Below are 22154 nucleotides of genomic sequence, written 5' to 3'. Positions count from 1 at the left end.
ACATTTTCAACCCATTCACCTGCTTATATATTTATCCAAATAAACTAAAAACATCCAGAATAATATTTGAATGTGGCCTAGAATAGCACCACATTCCAAAAGCACTTAATGGAAAACTCCACTTACCCAGAATGACTTGGGAAAGGTACATTATTCTGGTTGATATAATGGGTTAATTAAAATTCACATATATAGGGCTTTGCTGGTGGTCCAGTGGTTAAGAATCCACCTTGCAAAGCAGGGGACACCGGTTTGAGATCAGAAAGATCCCACATGCTGTGGAGCAACTAAGCCTGTATGCTGCAACTACCGAAGCCCTCACATCCCAGAGCTTGTGCTTTGAAACAAGAGCAGCCACTGCTATGAGAAGCCCCGTGCACCGTAACGAGACAGCAGCTCCCACTTGCCAAAATTAGATAAAGCCGACACGCAGCAATGAAGCACAGCCAAAAATTAAAAACAAATGTTTAAAAGATTCATATATGTACACAAGTTAATAAGAAACAGGAATGCTATAAAATGAACTTAACACAGAAACATTATGGATCATCACTTGACACTTCTGTAATTCAGAGGGTAAGGGCACATTAGGATCTTGCAGTGTTATCACTATGAACATCAAAAATCAGAATAGAGAAGTAAAACAACTTTAAGGGCACAAACGTTGTCTTATACTTCCTTTTATGTGCTCCATTGCAACTGGCGGAGAACTGGGCATATAAGAAAGTCATAAACACTTGAATTTCACACATAACCAATTTGTTATTAACTTCTTAAGACAGAATGCATAATGTAGCTTCCAAAACAGTAAGAGGAAATCCAACTTTGCAGTAATTTCAATCCTAGGCTAAAGAAGAATTTTTAAAACTACTTTTTGATGATGAACTATCAATATTTTCACGAGTTTTTCACATGTAAAATAATGGCAATGTATCTAATTAGGTGGCTGATTATTTGTCAAGGATTGGAACATATGGAGGAAAGAACTATCAGGCTTGGTCCAGAACACTTCAAGTACAGGTTAGAAGCTTAAATCTCTTGGCTGAAGCCAAAACTGCTGTGAAGAGACACGAATGAGGGTTTGAATGCTATGGCCTGTATGATCAAACTGGAAAGATCTTAATAATGCTACTGTGTACTAAACAAACAGCTTCACAAATTAAAGCTTTGAAAAATAAAAGCCAAGATTAGAATTGTCAACAGAGACCTAGAAATCATAACTGACATGGCATACCTGAAAAATAACCAAATACAAATTCAGAATCAAAAAATAACCAAAAATCAAGAATTCTTCAATGGACCACTTTAATAGCACATTAGACAAAACTAAGGAGTGAATCAGTAAAGATGAAACCATTCAGAACAAAGCTCAACAATAAAAAAATACAGAAGAGAGAACAAGAGACAAGTTTACAGTGAGAAGGTATTATGTGCACTTAGAGTCCCAGAATTAGAAAGAAAAGGACAGAGGCAATATTGGAAGAGATAATAAGAATTTCTCTCCAAAGTGATAAAATAGTCTACAAGTTTAAGTTCATTAAATTCTAAGCAAACTAAGCAAAAAGAAACCCAAATCTAGATACAGAGTAAATGTGCAGAAAACTGCAAGATAAAATGTGTGAGCAGCCAGTGAAAAAAATAGGAATTACATCCAAAAAGCTACAGTTAGAATAAAATTGACTTCTCTATAGCAATACACAAAAACAGTATGTCCTAAGTTGTATTTATTCCAACAAAGCAAGTCTGGTTTAACATGTATAAACCAGATTTATAAAAATCAGCATAATTTATGACACTAATAGGATAAAGAAAAATCATATGATCTCAAAAGATGCATGAAAAATCATTTGATGAACTGTAATACCTATTAATGAAAAAAAAATCTTACAAATTGGAAGAAACAGAAGAGTTAATAAAGCTTATCTCCTAAAACCTACAATGATCACACTTAATGAAAGCTTTCCCTCTGCAAAATAGGTCAGACAAGGTTGGCTATATCACTATTTTCATTATCCTGGCAGTGTTAGCCAGTTCAGCAAAGTGAAGTGACGTCAAAGTCATTCAGTTGCGTCCGATTCGTTGCAACCCCAGAGACTATATGGTCCATGGAATTCTCTAGGCCAGAAAACTGGAGTGGGTAGCTTTTCCCTTCTCTAGGGGATCTTCCCAACCCAGGGATCAAACCCAGGTCTCTCACATTGCAGGTGGATTCTTTACCAGCTGACCCACAAGGGAAGGCAAGAAGCAAAAAGGAAGAGACAAAAAACCTCATTAACACAGGATATGATTTTAGATATAAAAATTCAAAATTAGAATCTTCACAGAAAACTCAATTGTCTTTCCATATATATTTTTTCCCTATATTAGCCACATCTTTTATAATAGCAACAAAAAAGAGCCTGGACTAAATCTAACAAAAGATGAGGAAGATCTCTATGAAAGTGAAAGTGAAGTCGCTCAGTTGTGTCCGATTCTTTGCAACCCCATGGACTGTAGCCTACCAGGCTTCTCTGTCCATGGGATTCTCCAGGCAAGAATATTGGAGTGGGTTGCCATTTCCTTCTCCAGGGGATCTTCCCGACCCAGTGATCGAACCTGGGTCTCCCGCATTGCAGGGAGATGCTTTAACCTCTGAGCCACCAGGGAAGCCCCAAGATCTCTCTAGAGGGCGACAAATAAATTATCTTCTACTGAGAGATATTATCGAGAGAAATCAAAAGACAAGTGAAAAAAATATGCCACATTCATGGGGTGGAGAATCAATACCATAAAAGACATCAATTCTCCCCAGATTCATCAGACTCAATACAATCCCAGTCAAACTCCAAACAGGTTTTTTTGTGTAGAGGGAGGAACTGGAGAGATAGTATGATAAGCTAACTCTAAAACTCACATGAAAATGTCAAATGTCAGAAAAAGCCAAGTTATAAAGCCTCAGAAAAACAGAATGATATTAGAGCAAGGATAAACAGAAGAGAATAATAGGCTGCGAAAAAGACCCACCCATATATGATCACTCATTTCTGACAGGTGGCATATTAAAATGGTGAAGAAAAGATTATCTTTTCACTTTGTACTGGGACAACTGGATATCCATATGGAAAGAAATGAAATTGGACTCCTATCACATACCATTGGAGGAGGAAATGGCAACCCACTCCAGTATTCTTACCTGGAGAATCCCATGGACAGAGGAGCCTGGCAGACTGCTGTCCATTGGATCACAAAGAGTTAGACATGACTGAAGCACCCGAGCACAACCACTTCACATCCCATACACATCAGACTCACTCAACCAATCGGAAAACAAACGTAATATTGAGTAAAGGAAGCCAGACACAAAATAATTCATAGTGTGATTGGTTTTAGGTCAATTTAAAAGGAAAAGGCAATGCGGCACATGACCTAAGGCACTGTCGTCAGAAAGCAGACTTGGAAGAGGAGGAATTCGAGGGAAACCAGCACTGTTCTATTTCTTGACCTGAGTAAGCGGCTGCAAGTTTGCAGTACAGTGATTTATCAAGCTATTCTCTTACATTTTATGTACTTTTCTGTAAGTCTATTGTATTTTATACCTAAATGGTTTTAGGGAATTAAACAGCTTACCCTGAAACTAGCATCTGCCCATCATGAGAAAAAGCACAAGCCAGAACAGGAGCACAGTGTCCAGTCAGTGTACTTTTATATTTTAATTCAAAACCTGCAAATAACAAGGTGAGAAAAGTTAGCAAGCGGATTGTGCTTAGAATTTATTTTTAAGTAAAAACTATTTTATTTGTTCAATAAAATCTTGGAATGTTTAAAGGACACAAAGATGGGGAAAAAAAATCCTCACACAACTCAAGTATTGGAATGCACTGTGATTAAGTGGTTTCAGAAGTTCAGTAACGGGTAAAGAAAATGGTGGGGTCAGCAAACACTAGACAGAGGGGATTAAAATCAAATTATTTTTAAATTTAAAAATTCTAAACTCTATAATATATATAAAATTTTAAATGAATCAAAATTTTAAACTATACTTCAATCTTGGTTATCTTACACACACACACATACCACACACCAATTGCCCAAATGCCTAAAAAGAATCAAATGCCTGTAGTTTTAAATATCTAGATTAAGATATCTTCTCACTTCATAAATTAAAAATAGTAATTCATGTATCTTAAAACTCCAGTATATCCTATAAAATCCCAACAAAGTATGGTAGCAGTAAAAATGCTTTTTAAACCTTCTATAATTACTGAAAAGGAATATCACAACTCTTTCAAAGATAAGCCAAGGGAATTCAATGTATTTTAGTGACAATATAGAAAAATAATCACTAAGAAGTTGATCAGGGGATACAAGGAATTAAGTGAAATCTGTAATTTTCTCAGACCTAATAAGAACTTTGAAGTGTTAATGGTCTTGGATAGACAGCATTAACTAAACAAAAATGTCACGGTGCAGGTAAAAGCTTCAATAAAAAATATGTTTATCTCACTTTATTATTAAATATATATTTTATTTCTATTAAAAATAGAGTATGTTCTCCTAGTTACTCTAGTTACTCCTAGTTACTTTATTATTAAATATATATTTTATTTCTATTAAAAATAGAGTATGTTCTCCTAGTTACTCTAGGAGAACAGATGTAGGCATTCAAGGCACTGATCAATAATTAATAGGCACATACAGATTAGTGAATAGACACAATCAAAAAAGAAAAAAGGTTAACAAATTTCAAAACAACTGAAGATTTAATAAACTTGCAATAAGGTTCTACAAATTGGTCACATTCTCAAGTATAAGACCCATTTGTCTTATCTACTCCTCCCTACAAACAAGCAATTAAGATTAGGTACAAATAATGCTAAATGTTTTATTAAAAGGCTCTAACTGCACGTTTATAAACTGTTATGTTTTTTATAGAGTCAGTGTAAAGACATTTTCCCGAAAATGTAGGAAAAGCTTTACTTCTGAACAATTACTAAAGATATGTTGTACTGAGAACATCCACATACACGACTATATTTTTGGTTCTGTATAAAGAATTTTTACTTCGATATTAAAAGAGGTAGGATAAACCAGAGAAATAACAGAACACTTCTTAGCAGCTGTGACTGAAAACATTAAAAGAATTACTGCATGTAACCTAAAAGGCAATACAGTAACTAATTTCCACAAAAAGAAATGTATTTCCTGGTAACAGACCCTTCTCTATACACAAGTAAAATGACAAAGATTCTCTCAACCAAACTACCCAGGCTATTCTGAGTGGCCTCCTGGATCAGGCCCTGACCTGGCCCAACAAAGACTTAAATTAACATGGTCTCGAACAGTTTAAGGTTGCACTCCTAGCATGATCCTAGTCCCCTTAAAGTTGGGGACTAAGAAAATTCAAGGCTGCCAAAAGAATTTACTGTTTATTCCAGCAATCCCTCTTCTGTTTCCCTTCTTCTGTGAGAGGGGAGGAACCTAACTTCCATAAGTGCCCATTAGCAAATCCAGACGAGTTTCATATGGACCAATTCCCAGATTCCTGCTTTTTGTAATTTTGTCATTTGCTAGATGTCACACAGGTCCCATTTACCAGCTCTTTATTCCCTCTTTAAAATACACAGTCACCTCTGTATAAATTGAAGTTGAGTTCAGTTCATGCTGGACTTTTTTCCCCACTACAATAGTACATTACTGATTAAAATCTGTCCCACCACTTTAACTAGTGTTCAACTTGATCTCTGACAGTGACTTTATAAACAATGAAACACAATGCATGATTTAATTGCCACTTATTAGGTGACAATATTTTTAGGCCTCTGAAGCAAGATGGCCAACTGATCATATAATTTCAGAGTTTCAATAAAAAGATAATGAAGGAATTTATAAAAACATAAATTCACATCAATGAAGAAAAGGGGAAGGGCGGGAAATGTCATCAGGAAATGAGAAACCAAAACCAATTTTGGGAAGGCAGATGCAAATTAATCAATGAGGAAGTATAGAGAAGTAACACCTTAGAGTGCAAAATGAGGGGGCTACAGTCAAGAAGAAAGCTACCTTTCTCTAGAAAACCCCAAAAGACTTACAATTATTTACAGAAAACCCCAAAAGACTTAGGACTTATTAGCAGTCAAGGAAAAGGAAAGTCAGAATGATACAGACATGAAAACATAAAAAATTTACTGAAGGTCTGCTTATGAAACATTAATTATCTCCCATCCCTCTCTGACCACCCCACCCATAGTATGCTGCATGAAAGCCAGATACTTCTCCCCAGGAAGAAGTAAAACAATGACTGGGGAGCTCCCTGGTACCCCCACATCCTCCAATCCCCTAACCCTTTCCCAATAAGGGCCAACAGTCCACCTTTTTATCCAAAAGGGAAACCAGCAAGTACAAAACACCACCCTGTGCACAGAGGCTCTAAATTTCTTATTATTTAACTCTTGAAAGTAAGTGGGATACTAAGGATCATCAAGCAGGTAAAGAAGGTAACCACATGAAAGAGATCAGGATAAACAAAAAAGGGCCCAAGAGCAAAGTTGATCGGGAAACAAAAGAGAAATTAAAACCAAAACAAAAAGCCTCTAATTGGTATCCTGAGAATTTAGAGAGGATCCTGCATTCATAAAGTAAATGGAGGACACTAAGAAAAAGAAACAAAAAAGATAAGTTTTTGGAAACTGAAAGTATTATTGATGGGATTAAAACGTTCAAAAAAGGTTAAAAGATAAAGCTAAGGAATTTTCTCCTATGATAGGAAAAAGACAGAGATAAATGTGGGGGCAGAGGGGAAAGACACAGGAAATCAAGTCAGGAGCCCACCACTCAACGGGAATATAAAAAAGAGAAGTGGAGAAGAAATTAAAGAATTAGCATAAATGAATACCAAATTAGCATAAAGAAATACCAAAAATGAAAGACATAAGCTTTCTGATGATAGAATCACCCGAAATAAAAGTACAGTGCAATTCATGTTTATGTTTGACAGAAACCAATAAAAGGCTATAAAGTAATTATCCTTCAATTAAAAAAAAAAAAAGGACAGTGCATGGTGGAAACACCCACACAAGTTCCAAAAACTAACTACACTGAGTAAATTTAAAACGTAGTATAAAAAATATTTATGGACATGGGAAACCATCAAAAAAAAAAAAAAAAACTGAAAACAAAACAAGTACAAAGTGGAATTTCTTTGGGTTAAGCAGGAATGTGTGTAGTGGTAATGACAAGGTCATTATCAGTAGTGTGCATACAATTTCTAAATCATGTGTATGTATTACTTTAATTAAAAGTTCTTAAAATACATTTTTATAATCCCATTATGATATCTAGGGTACCTTAAAAGATTAATTAAAACAGAAACTTTACCTGCATCACAAAAAATCAGTTTAGGGAACTACTAGGTGAATACATACCTAAGATATGGATAAAAGAAATAATCCAAATTTTGATCTGGCAATCTTGACCACATGATGCCAACTGAAAGAACTGAAGACCTTGTTCTCCACCTAAAAATGTAAATTTGTTAAAATAAATGTACAAGAATTGATAAAACATTTAAACCAAAAAATTTTCAACTTTAGACTGAGGTGTGTTAATATATTCATTTAACCATATTCACAAGCAACATTAAATATATTAATTTATACCATAAACTGAAATGTCAAAGAATTTCTTTTAAACAAGATTCTTCAAAAGATTATATGACTGTAGCCCCTGAAGTTGTAGCAACAAAACACCTTTTTAGTTACCTTCCACTAAAGATATAACAAAGCTAGTGGAGGTGATGGAATTAGGTTGAACTATTTCAAATCCTAAAAGATGATGCTATGAAAGTGCTGCACTCAATATGACAGCAAATTTGGAAAACTCAGCTGTGGCCACAGGACTGGAAAAGGTCAGTTTTCATTCCAATCCCAAAGAAAGGCAGTGCCAAAGAATGCTCAAACTGCTGCACAATAGTACTCATCTCACACTCTAGTAAAGAAATGCTCAAAATTCTCCAAGCGAGGCTTCAGTAATACATGAACCATGAAATTCCAGATGTTCAAGTTGGTTTTAGAAAAGGCAGAGAACCAGAGATCAAATTGCCAACATCTGGTGGATCATCAAAAAAGCAAGAGAGTTCCAGAAAAACAACTACTTCTGCTTTATCGACTATGCCAAAGCCTTTGACTGTGTGTATCACAATAAACTGTGGAAAATTCTGAAAGAGATGGGAATACCAGAGATGGGAAGAGATGGGAAGACCACCTGACCTGCCTCTTGAGAAATCTGTATGCAGGTCAGGAAGCAACAGTTAGTACTGGACATGGAACAATAGACTGGTTCCAAATAGGAAAAGGAGTACGTCAAGGCTGTATATTGTCACCCTGCTTATTTAACTTATATGCAGAGTACATCATGAGAAACGGTGGACTGGATGAAGCACAAGCTGGAAGCAGGATTACTGGGAGAAATATCAATAACCTCAGATATGCAGATGACACCACCCTTATGGCAGAAAGTGAAGAAGAACTAAAGAGTCTCTTGATGAAAGTGAAAGAGTGAAAAAGCTGGCTTAAAGCTCAACATTCAGAAGACTAAGATCATGGCATCTGGTCCCATCACTTCATGGCAAATAGATGGGGAAACAATGGCTGACTTTATTTTTGGGGGGCTCCAAAATTACTGCAGATGGTGACTGCAGCCATGAAATTAAAAGATGCTCCTTGGGAGGAAAGTTATGACCAACCTAGACAGCATATTAAAAAGCAGAGACATTACTTTGCCAACAAAGGTCCATATAGTCAAGGTTATGGTTTTTCCAGTGGTCATGTATGGATGTGAGAGTTGGACTATAAATAAAGCTGAGCACTGAAGAACTGATGCTTCTGAACTGTGGTGTTGGAGAAGACTCTTGAAAGTCCCTTGGACTGCAAGGTGATCCAACCAGTTTATCCTAAAGGAGATCAGTCCTGGGTGTTCACTGGAAGGACTGATGTTGAAGCTGAAACTGCAATACTTGGGCCACCTGAAGCGAAGAGTTAACTCATTGGAAAAGACCCCGATGCTGCAAAAGATTGAGGGCAGGAGAAGAAGGTAATGACAGAGGATGAGATGGCTGGATGGCATCACCGACTCAATGGACATGAGTTTGAGTCAACTCCAGGAGTTGGTGATGGACAGGGAGGCCTGGTGTGCTGCGGTTCATGGGGTTGCAAAGAGTCGGACAAGACTGAGCATTTTAACTGAAAAATGTAACTCAATGCTGAAAATGCCAATATTGAGCCACTAAGCCTAGTGCACCCTCCAACACAACTTTAAATACTGAGGTTAGCATTGATGTAAAAAATTTAAGATGTTAGTTATGGTATGTGTTAAATGCTTAATTACTCCCAAGTTAACTTTTTCTAAGATATATTCACCTGTTAAAAGCTTAGTCTATAATTTATATAGAATATTGAGAGACTGTTTTCCCATCTGATTAATCAAGACAAAGGCTAGAATTACACATGTGGTGCTAGTAGTAAAGAGCCCACCTGCCAATGCAGGAGACTTAAAGAGATGTGGGTTCAATCCTACATGGGGAAAAGCCCCTGGAGGAGAGATGGCAACCCACTCCAGTATTCTTGCCTGAAGAATCCCATGGACAGAGGAGCCTGGCAGGCTACCGTCCATGGGGTTGCAGAGTTGGACACAACTGAAGCAACTTAGCACCCATGTATGCACACAAAACATCATCAATTCAGTCCAAAAGATTTGGTGAAACGTATTTCACAAGTCAAGTGGGCCTTAGGAAGCATCACTTCAAACAAAGCTAATGGAGGTGATGGAATTCCAGCTGCGCTATTTCAAATCCTAAAAGATGATGCTGTGAAAGTGCTGTGCTCAATACACCAACAAATTTGGAAAACTCAGCAGTGGCCACAGGACTGGAAAAGGTCAGTCTTCATTCCAATCCCAAAGAAAGGCAATGCCAAAGAATGTTCAAACTGTTGCACAATTGCACTCATCTCACATACTACCAAAGTAATGCTCAAAATTCTCCAAGCTAGGCTTTGACAGTATGTGACCTAAGAACTTCCAGACATTCAAGCTGGATTTAGAAAAGGCAGAGGAACCAGAGATCAAATTGCCAACATCCACTGGATCCCAGAAAAAGCAAGAAAATTCCAGAAAAACATCTGCTTCTGCTTTTATTGACTATGTGAAAGCCTTTGTGTGGATAATAAACTGGAAAATCCTGGAAGAGATTGGAATAGCAGAGCACCTTACCTGCCTCCTAAGAAACCTGTATGCAACTCAAGAAGCAACAGCTAGAACCAGACATGGAACAACAAACTGGTTCAAAATTAGGAAAGAAATAGGTCAAGGTTGCATATTGTCACCCTGCTTATTTAACTTGTATGCCGAGTTCAGTTGCTCAGTCGTGTCTGACTCTTTGTGACCCCATGGACTGCAGCACAACAGGCTCCCCTGTCCATCACCAACTCCCAGAGTTTAATCAAACTCATGTACTCAAATTAAACTCATGAGTTTAATCAAACTCAAACTCATGCAAAATGCCAGGATGGATGAAGCACAAACTGGAATCAAGATTGCCATTATCAATAACCTCAGATATGCAGATGACACCACAGTATGGCAGAAAGGTAAGAGGAACTAAAGAGCATTTTGATGAAAGTGAAATAGAGTGAAAAAGTTGGCTTAAAACTTAACATTCAAAAAACTGAGATCACGGCATCCAGTCCCATCACTTCACGGCAAATAGATGGGGAAACAATGGAAACAGTGACAGATTTTATTTGGGGGGCTCCAAAATCACTGCAGATGGTGACTGCACCCATGAAATTAAAAGATGCTTGCTCTTGGAAGAAAAGCTATGAAAAACCTAGACAATGTATTAAAAAGCAGAGACATTACTTTGCTGACAAAGGTCCAGCTAGTCAAAGCTATGGTTTTTCCAGTAGTCATGTATGGATGTGAGAGTTGGACCATAAAGAAGGCTGAGCGCCAAAGAACTGATGCTTTTGAACTGTGGTTGGAGAAGACTTTAGAGAATTCTTTGGACTGCAAGGAGATCAAACCAGTCAATCCAAAGGGAAATCAACTCTGATTATTCATTGGAAGGACTGATGTTGAAGCTGAAGCTCCAATACTTTGGCTACCTGATGCATAAGAGCCGACTTATTGGAAAAGACCCTGATCCTGGAAAAGACTGAAGGCAGGAGAAGGGGACGACAGAAGATGAGATGGTGGATGGCATCACCAACTCGATGGACATAAGTTTGAGTGAGCTCCAGGAGTTGGTGATGGACAGGGAAGCCCAGCGTGCTGCAGTCCATGGGGTCACAGAGTCGGATATGACTTAGCAATTGAACTGAACTGATTACACAAGTAGGTCCTTCCAGTGGAAAAGAATCAGGCTCAGTGGTAAAGAATCTGCCTACAATGAAGGAAAGGAGGCTTCAATCCCTGGGTTGGGAAGAACCCCTGGAGAAGGAAATGGCAACTCACTCCAGTATTCTTGCCTGGGAAATCCCATGGTCAGAGGAGCCTGGCAGGGTACAGTTCAGGAGGTCACAAGAGTTGGACACAATTTAGGGAGTAAACAAAAACAACAATTACACAACTTAGGCAAAGTAATCAGTTAAATTTGGTGTTACCAAAAAGAAAAAACAAAACCCACTAGTTGTTATCCTATTTAGACAGAGTATCACTATCTACCCACTAGATATGTTCCTAAATACTTGTGGGTAATGTAAATATTAACATCACCTACTTGATTTTTTAACAATACTTTCAAGTGTTTATTAAGCACTTGTTTGCATATTTCTGTTAAGCATTTGACAGATACAACCTCTAACTCTTTACATTTAGTCCTACAAGGCAGCAAGCATGACCATCCCAAGTTCATAGTTGAGAGCTAAGGCCCAGAGAGGAAAAGCCAGGTACCTGAGGTCACACAGCAAGAAAAGGGTGAAACTGATAATCTTATCTATGTGGCATGTGGTCCCCCATGCCCTTCACTGATACATTAAACATACATCTTGAGGGCCACTGTGTTCCAGGCACTGGTCTAATTGGTAGCCGGTGATTCTGACCTGAGCAAAGGTTGAATAGTTGAATCTGGCTTCTTCTGCAGTGAGTGCCTTGCTCTAGTTACAGTCCCCTGGAGAGCAGACACTTGCTGAAAAAGGGCCCAAAGACCACGCCTCTAGCAGAGGAAATATGAGTTTATAGTCAGGGGAGATAAGAGGCTCCAATGGCAGGAAGTAAGGAAAGGCAAAAAGATGAGACTTGGGACTTCCCTGGTCATCCAGTTCGCCAACTCAATTTTATATGAATTCCACCTAATATCACAAGTCAAAGGAAGTTTTAGCATTCATATACAGTAAAACTCAATTAAGAAACCTGAATACTTAAGATTGCACTCTGGTCTTTAGTATGTGGTATTTATATACCTAGATATGTAAACTAAACTTTTCCTATGGACGCCCTGTTTTGTTGGAAGCACATACACTTTAAGATACAACAAATTAAAATTTCTTTTTCACTGAAAGTTTTTTGAACTGTAAGAGACTTTTCCACATTTCCACAGAATTTTTGTTTTTGTAGCACAGGTTCAGCCAAAGGGCATCCTTTCTCAGAGATCTTGATGGATATAAGTAATTCTCTATAATAATCACTCAATGTTTTTAAGGCAAAAAGATATACCCCAAAATTGCTGAGTAAACTATTTATGTGCTAGACCCAATTAAGAAAACTTTTTTCCCTCATTGTTTCTAGACTAAATAAGATCCTTTGATGCTGATGCTGAAGTGTCTTTCAATAGTGAGAATTCAGCTAGGACAATGTAAAATTATAAAGTTTAAAATATGCCTGTGCTCAAGATCTAAATATTTTTAAATGGACTTTTCTTCAGGAAAAATACTTAAACTGTAATAATAATCTAACCCAAACTCTATCACTTAAAAACTGGAGAGAACTGAATATTTATCCTCTAGCTCACAAACAGTATTATTTTTCCATATTTGAGCAAAATGTCACAAAGGCAGAAGACTCAATTTGTCATAAATATTTACAGATATTAACAGATACCAAATCAAGCAATAAGTTAAAAATTACATCTTTTGTCTTTTACGAAAATACAGTAGTTTCCACAAGTTCCTCTAATAGTCACTTTAAAGCATACGTTATTCTGTTTCAGGGAATTTACACATAAGGTTAATATCTACTCTAACAGAAGTTAAACTAAAGAAGCTACAGAAGGGACATATCAGAACTATATTGAGAAATATACTTTGAAATATACTCTAAAGGCAAAGTATGGATGTGGGTAATATACTTACTTTAGAATCTCACCTAGAATTTTCGGCCTAGTGTAGTGAACCTTTCCAGAACCTATCAGCTGCAATCCCTCTGAAGACAGAAGAAGGATGTCCTTAACGTTAATAGTATCACAAAAATGGTATTTTAATGAAAAATCTTTTCAGATAACTTAGAATCAAAAAGGAAACCTAAATTTCCTGACGTTGATATAATCCAAAGATTCATTGAATGCCTGTAAGATTTTGGAGAAGGGGTCACAGAATGGAAGAAATGGTTCTTGCCTGTTACAAGCTGATCTTCTTAGAATAAAACATCATAAAACAATATATTAAATAAATCATCACAATTAGGTAGGGAGTTCAGTATAAGAATGGATTCATGAAAAGAAAACTGTTAATCTGCCATATAATATTAAAAAGTTAAGGAAACAGAAAAAAGAAATTTCAACAAATCAATAAAAGGAATCTTACTCAGTCTGCATTTCAATCGCCTAAATTTATGACAAAGAAGGCAAGAATATACAAAGGAGAAAAGACAGCCTCTTCAATAAGTAGTGCTGGAAAAACTGAACAGCTACATGTAAAGAATGAAATTAGAACACTTCCTAGTACCATACACAAAAAAAAACTCAAAATGGAGTAAAGACCTAAAGGCCAGACACTATAAAATATAAACTCTTAGAGGAAAACACAGGCAGACCAGGATCTTTTTTGACCCACCTCTTAGAGTAATGAAAATGAAGACAAAAATTAACAAATGGGACCTAATTAAACTTTAAGTCTTTTGCATAGCAAAGGAAACCGTAAATAAGATGAAAAGACAATCCTCAAAATGGGAGAAAATATTTGCAAATGAAGCAACTGATAAAGGATTAATCTGAAAAATATACAAACAGGGGACTTTCTTGGTGGTTCAGCGGCTAAGACTCCATGCTCTCAATGCAGGGGCCACAGGTTTAATCCCTGGCCAGGACACTAGACTCTACATGGTGCAAGTAAAAGGTCCTTCATGGCACAACTAAAAGATCTAAACTCCCACGTGCTGCAACTAAGACCCTGCTCAGCCAAATAAATATTTTAAAAAACAAAACATACAAACAGCTCATGTAGCTCAATTAAAAAAAAACAAACAAAAGCACAACCCAATCAAAAAATGGGCAGAAGACCTAAACAGGAATTATCCAAAGAAGACATACAGATAGCCAATAAAAGCATGAAAATATGCTCAACATCACTAGTTATTAGAGATATGCAAATCAAAACTACAATGAGGTACCACCTCACACCAGTCAGAATGGCCATCATTAAGAAAATCTATAAACAATAAATGTTGAAGAGGATGTGCAGAAAAGGGAATACCCCTACATTGTTGGTGGGAATGTAAATTTGTACAGCCACTATGAAGAACAGTATGGAGATGCCTTAAAAAACTAAAAATAGAACTATCATATGACTCGACCATCCCACTACTGGGCATATACCCTGAGAAAACTGTAATTCAAAAAGACACATGCACCCCAATGTTCACTGCAGCACCAGTAACAATACCCAGGACACAGAAGCAACCTAAATGCCCATCAACAAAGGAATGGATAAAAAAGATGTAGCATGTGTGTGTACACACACACACACAAACACACACACACAATGGAATATTACACAGTCACAAAAAAGGAATAAAGCTGGATGATTTGTAGAGACGTGGATGGACTTAGAGACTATCATACAGAGGGAAGTCAGAAAAACAAGTATCATATTAATGCATATATGTGGAATCTAGAAAAATGGTATAGATAATCTTATTTGCAAAGAGAAAGAGAGACACACAGAAATGAAACATATGGACACCAAGGGGGGAACAGGGTTAAGAGGAGGGTAGGATGAACTGGGAAATTGGGATTGACATATATACACTACTGATGCTATGGATAAAAGATAACTAATACTGTACGGCTCAGAGAACCCTACTCATTGCTCAGTTGTGACCTAAATGAGAAGGAATTCCAAACAAGAAGGGTATATAGCTGATTCATTTTATTGTACAGTAGAAACTAACACCACATTGTGAAGCAATGATATCCCAATTGTTAAAAATCTGCTTTTCAAAGCCTATTACATTCCAGGCACTGAAAATAAAATATATCCAGGCGTACCCTATGGAGCTCTCAATCTCACAGGAAAAACACCATTAAACATAATTCATATAGACAGCTATTTAATAAAACTTCTGATACTTCACTAAGTCCTATAAAAGAAAAATAAAGCATGTAACTAAAAGACTATATCGAAATACTTCAGACTGAGTACAGGAGGTTAAGAGCAAGGGAAGCTCTTCTGAAGTGATTTTTTTAACCTGAAATCTAAAGGATGAATATGAGTGAACCAGGTAAAGGGTCCACATGTAAAACCCTCGGAAACATCTTACAGACATTCAAGAAATGAAAGGAGGCCAGTGTGGGAAGTGAATGCATGAGGCCAAGTGTGACCTGTAATGAGGCAGGGAAACAGAGTATGTAAGGTACTTAAATGCTGTGTGTTTGAAACTTGGTATTTTATCTTACCAGGACATCATATCATATTTTAACATGCCACCGATGGTTCTGAAATAGGGGAGTACCAAAGCCTGAGCTGTCACAAGACAGTATTAATAACTTGCTACATACGACTACTGAACGGTGAAGCATGACTAGCACAAACTGCGACGTGATACAATATGCACACCAGATTTCAAAGACTTCATACCCAAACACAGTAAAATATATATATTTTTTTTCAGTAAGATATATTACTAATAATTTTAGGATTTTGAAATATTCTAGGTATATTGCGTAAAGTAAAATACATTACTAAAATTAATTTCATCTACTAGAAATTTTAAAATCTACACATGTAGCTCACATTATATCACTACAGGACAGCACTTGTCTGGAAGGAAGATTGAAGTAGCCAGAAGCAGAACGTCCATCCTAACACAGAAGATGAAAATAAAAGAAGGCAAATTCCCAATTCACTGTATTTATTTAAAACCAAGAGTCTACAGTCAACAGTTGTTCTCTTCTTTTTCTGAAAACTAATCTACTAACAAATGCTTTTATAAGGTTATCTTTTGAAAGATTAAATAGTGAATGAAAAATGAAACTTGTTTCCAATTTTTGTATTTCACATTTCTATTTGAATAAAAACATACAATATTTCAAAAATCACAGTGAAACCAATAGGTTTAAGGCCTCTACATCACCAAACGCAAGGAACCCAGATCTACTGCATCAAGTTGTGTTAGCCCCTATGTATTTTCCCAAAGAATCTGGTTTTCCCAAAAAATATTTGTGATTTCATTTTGATCAAAAACATAAAGCAGAAGGATGATTCCTTGAAGGGAATAAATTAAAAGATCTTGTTTTACTAATGATGAAGTGAAAATGAGTAAATGAAAGAAAAGTCACACAAAAACTGTGAACAGGAATTACTATTGCTTACAAGAGTAAAATAACTAACCAGGAACTGGTTGTGAAGAAAAGTCACAGCAGGTAATTCCAAGATCATGTGCTTTTTCACTGTGCAGACACCTCATTTTATCATCCCACACTGTTAAATCTCCACATGAGGAGCCTGTGACAAAGAGGTTTCCAGGAGGAGAAAACGCACAGGCCACTAAGGAGCCATCCTTAACACTAGCACATCTGAAATAAAAGCAAAAGAAAAGGGAATTTTCATTTCAGAGCATCTTTTACTTATATTACAGTCTCTAAAAGCAGCTTGATATAGTAAAAAAAAAGGATAAATGGCTAGAACTAGAGAGAAAGGGCAGTAGGTGCCTATAGAAATAAAATATCCTTTATATGCTATAAACTGAGATAGTCTTGCTAAAAGAAAAGAGAATTTAAACATTATCCTAACCAAATCAAAGTCTATACATCTTCATACTCTTTAAAATATACAAAGTTTAACAAAAATAGCAACAACAACCAACAATATCGACTGTAGTTGCAATTTTTTAAAAGATAAAACTATTTTTATTGAAAAGCATGTTATTGGGGGTGAAAAGCACTTCCAACATTTGTATTAAAATCATCTAGAAACAACAGTAAGGACTTTCATCTCATCTTCAGTTATAAATTCTTTATGTAAAGAAAATGCTGTGAACAACTTAAAATTATCTAGGGAAGATTAGGAAGCACTGGGCTAACAATAATTCATTATTTTATCTATTAGGAAAAATAATCTGTTAAAAATCCAACAACCCATGCAGTGTCCTATCCAGTGCTTAAATCAACTGCATGTATCACTTTCACATAATTACATATATTAGAGAAATAACGTCAGGGAGACAACTTACCAATTGGTTAACTGAAAAAGATTTCTTGGCCGACAGCTAAATTTCATTTATACAAAACAACTTAAAGGCATTCCATTCTCTGTGTTTTCACTTTAAACTGTTTATTAACGCCACTTAAAACATACTTCCTTCAACCCAAAGACCAAAAATCTAAATGAGCAACAGCTGTTTACCAGCTACCATCTGTGCTCTGAGTGTTGGTGAGACGTAGGGAGGGGGGAAGGCACATTAAGCTATTTTAATTGGTGACATTTAAAAGTTTACAGTTTTTAATGTGATTAATGTCACTGAACTGTACACTTTAAATTTGTTAAAATATTATATATATTTTAGCATACTATAAGATTACAAATACATGGTTTTAATACTAGGGAGTTGCAACCCAATATTACCAGTGTAAATTAATTGATGTATTTTTATCCAAAAGCAGTTTTTCAGGTGATAGTTTTAAAGAAGTGGTAACACACAACACCATACTAATCACGAGGTTCCCTCTTCTGGGCTTGGTCAATAATCCCAGTCACGAAAGAGCTGTGCAGGTGAGACTCACCTACAATTACTTTATTACTGAGAACACCTGAGCTATGTGTGACCAAAAAGCCAAAAATTACTAGGTTTTACTCAAAAGACTGTGGTGTTTTTATTTGCCTCTTATATATATATTAAAAAAATCCATAAAGTTCTGTATTTCTGTTCTGTTAACAAGATTAACGCTTATTTTACAAAAAAAAGTTGGAAATTTAAAACACTCAGAGCCAAGCAAATCTACTTCAAGAATCATATTAAATATCTGTTTTATGATCTTCAGGAGACAAAGTATTTTTCTTTGAGATGTCTGAATTATCTACTTCTTCAAGTCATCAAAAATTTTTTTTGTAAACCTGGTAATAGGATTAAAAACGGAAAGGGTTTAAACAGTCTTACCTATGTAACTTGTATGACTGCGCATTCCACAAAACAACAGTTCCATCAGATGCCCCTGATACCAAACAAGTGGAGTCTGGGGAAAATCGGCAAACTCTCACAGGGCTACCACTGGGCTGTTCCATCACTGCCAAAATCTGTCCGTTTTGAGTATCCCATAGGACAGTGGTACCATCTGTTGAACATGAAGCCAAAATATGTCCTGAAGGCGAGAAACAGCAGCAGTGGACAGCATAGGTGTGAAACGTCAATGGAGAGTATGGTACTTCAGTGAAGTCACTCAGGGAGTATAGGCGAATTGTTTTGTCCAAGGAGCAAGTAGCCAAGAGGGAAGAGGAGAAGGCACAGCAGTTGACATCATCATCATGATCTGCTAATGTGTGAATTAGTTTCACCATGTTCTTTACTGGAAAATATCCTGCAGTTTTTAGATAAAGGTTACTTCATCCTAGGAATCAAACAAATACAACTCAAATCAATATAGAAGAGCCAAAATCAATTTAAAAACTTGCTGAACAAAAGCTTCTACATTCACATTTTTTAAAGGCAATAAATTATACCTGGGCTAAGAATAATTTGGAGAGAAATAAAACATGTTAAGACTATAATCGCTGATGATAAACACAATCACCAGCGCCATGCCAATAAAGTTCCATAACTCCTGAAAAAGAACCTGGTCAACTAACTTCAAACTGATTTGACACTGTATATTCAAAACTCTGGGTATTTACTTCACCTTTGAAGACTTTCCCTTTACGAAGACTTTCCCGTACTCAACACTGCCTCATTCCAGATTTGCTAATTTCAAAAAGATTTTTCACTACTTTAACAAACTCTCGCTGCTCCTTCCATAGGATGGAGCCAAAAGTATTTCTCACCTTTAAGATGTAGAACTATTACAGTTAACTCATAAAACAAACAAAAGGTTTCCTTGTCAATTTAAGTGGCAGTGTTGAAAGCTATCATGTCACGGTATGTCATCTTGTACGACAAAGAATGAAAAGACATAAAAGATTTGAGATGAAGAATTAATCTAATAAATTAAGGAAACCAAAAGAAAGAGTGCCCCCCCCAAAAAAGTGGACTTACCCGGTCTGCACCTAAGACCAAATTTATAAATTCAGAATAAAATCCAAACTCTTCACCAAGACTTACCCTGTATGATCTGGCTCTTGCCTATCTATTTCTCAGACCTCAATTCCTCCCCCTTTTCTTCTCCCTCCCTTCTTTCTGCCTCCCTAGTCAAAACGGTAACATCTAAGAGCTTCAGAAAGTGGTTTTCTTAAGCTTAAATTCTCATGCCTCGGCTTCTGGGACATAATTTCTCATGTAAATTTCAATTTCAGTGTCCTTTTCCAGTGACTTTCCTAATCTAAAGTAGCCCCTCTATAGGCTGGAACATCACCTATTTTAATCATTGCCACCAGCTGACACTATTCATGTGTCTCCCCTACTAAAACATAAGCACCAAAGTTGTACCTCTCATTTCTGTATCCACAGCATGTAAAAGTGTTTGCACCTAATATGGTTAAGCATTTGCTGAATTAACATTTTCCCCCAAATCTAGTTGAGTTCTAGCCGCCTTTAAACATTACATATGAATATAATATGAAATAATCAGAGAATTGTTAATAAAAATAAAGGTACCAACACTAAAAAAAAAAAAAAAAAAAGGTGGAAAAATGATGTAAAACGAGGCAATAATCAGCCCTGAGGGACAGGTGTACCTTGAATTGTAAAGTTAATCTTATTCTAACATTATTTACAGAAATCTTTACAAATAGATGAAACAAGGCTTTTCCAACATTTCTGATGTCAAAAGTTCGGCCTCTTTTTCAAACAAACTCCAACGAAGTCTAAAAAACAAACAGACCATCAAAACCCCTGGTATTTGCAGTGAAAACAAACCCAATCAGGTGGTCTTCTGAAGTCCCAAATCTCAACTGTGCAAGTGCACAAATATAATTTCCCAAACAAACTTTTGCTTTCTCACCCTTCTGCCACTCAGCTCTCTCTGAAGTTCAAGGTCCCAGAATCTGAAGAGCAGGGACGCAATCAGCTGAAGTTTGTTTGGCTTGGGGTGTGGGTGTCCACTCAGACCTCTGCCGACGCGCCAATCTCCCGGCAAACTAGATGAGCTCTCCAGTAAGAACATTCGCATCCCTGTCTATCGCAAAGCCAACCTGAAATGTGCCAAGAATCCTCCTACATAAAGCCAGCGACCTACTCCCCCACACCTACTTGGGGACCGAGGATTTGCTCAACTCCGAAAGCCAGTTGGGCCTCACTGGACCGAGAGACCCGCGGCAGGAACGCGGCCGGCGGGGAGCGCGGCCTTCTGGGGCGCGGGCACCGGCGCAAGGGACTGGGGGGAACTGGGACTTCCACTTCACGCCGTGAGGGGCTCCCGGCTCCCGGGCGGAAGGCTGCACAATAGTGTCTCGCTCTGGTCAAGATCCTAGCCGGTCCCGGTCGCGCGCTTAGAACCAGACGCCGAGAAACCAAGGGTTTAGACACCCTGGCGGGCTGACCCGAGCCGCGCTCCCGTACCTGCCACCGCTCCTGCTAAACTGGCCCGTGGGCACTGGTCCTTTCAGGTCGAAGACCCAAGACGCCGGGGATCCGCCCTCAGGTGCGCTAAGAGCGCCGGGGGACACGTGATGCGCAGGTGAGGCGGGCGTGGTTGGCGCGAGCGGACGCCCTGAGGCAAAAGGACAGACCCCGCCCACCGGGGGGCGGTCCGCGCCGCGGCGCATGCGCGCCCTTCCGCCCTGTGATAAGGCGGTCTCTTGAGTTCTGGCTCTAGGGTTAAGATGAGTCTATTCTGGCAAAGAGCCTTTGAAAAGGAAAGTGAAGTCACTCAGTCATGTCCGACTCTTTGCGACCCCATGGACTGTACCAGGCTCCTTCGTCCACAGAATTTTCCCGGCAAGAGTACTGGAGTGGGTTGCCATTTCCTTCTCCAGGGGATCTTCTCAACCCGGGGTTCAAACCCAGGTCTCCCGCATTGTAGCAGACGCTTTAACTGTCTGAGCCACCCGTTGAAAAAATTTTCTAGTTGTGGAAGCTGAGGTCCCAAGGTCTAGCGAGTCCAGAAATGTGATTTTAAAAGGGACAGTTACTACAGCTGTTTTTGAGCCTCCGTGAAAGTGTTAGTCACTCAGTCGTGTCCAGCCCTTTGTGACCCCATGGACAGATGGAATTCTCCAGGGAAGAGTACTGAAGTGGGTTGCCGTTTCCTTCTCCAAGGGATCTTCCTGACCAAGGTATTGAACCCAGGTCTCCCGCACTGTAGGCAGACTCTTTACTGACTGAGCCACCCTCCTTGCTTTGCTGTATTTATCTTGCTTGGTCTGTTCTTTGATCTCCCTGATTGGTCTTTTCTGTTTAAGCCAGTTCTGAGCTCAGCAGTCCATGACTCCTGCCATCGCCTTTGTGGTCAGATATGTTTTTCCAAGGCAGAATGCTGAAAAGGATATCCAGGCTATTCTGGATATCACGTGAACCCAATATGCATTTTTTCCTAGCGTTTCCAAGCATCTCCTAAACTCACATGGAGCTTACACCGTGGTTTCCACGTGTAATTGATTACCAAG

At 37.8% G+C, this 22154-nt stretch overlaps 1 protein-coding gene across 4 annotated transcripts in view; it reads right to left on the bottom strand.

Annotated features, from left to right (window-relative positions):
- The window catches only part of WDSUB1 (WD repeat, sterile alpha motif and U-box domain containing 1), a 70669-nt gene extending 49377 nt beyond the window's left edge, over nt 1-21292 (bottom strand). The window contains exons 1-6 of one of the 4 annotated variants that reach the window (XM_043894135.1): nt 21109-21291; nt 20552-20741; nt 18559-19006; nt 16794-16978; nt 7401-7493; nt 3607-3700 (exon numbers count right to left, since the gene is read on the bottom strand). In XM_043894135.1, coding sequence (XP_043750070.1) covers nt 3607-3700; nt 7401-7493; nt 16794-16978; nt 18559-18956 — 770 coding nt within the window. In that variant the 5' untranslated portion in view covers nt 18957-19006; nt 20552-20741; nt 21109-21291. The other 3 variants (XM_043894137.1, XM_043894134.1, XM_043894136.1) reach the window with 3 other exon arrangements.
- Between the last annotated feature and the right edge of the window lie 862 nt (nt 21293-22154).

Source organism: Cervus elaphus, chromosome 33 (assembly GCF_910594005.1).
Source record: "Cervus elaphus chromosome 33, mCerEla1.1, whole genome shotgun sequence".
NCBI lineage: Eukaryota > Metazoa > Chordata > Mammalia > Artiodactyla > Cervidae > Cervus > Cervus elaphus.
Note: the sequence above shows the minus strand (reverse complement) of the source record. Positions and strands in the feature narration are given on the sequence as shown.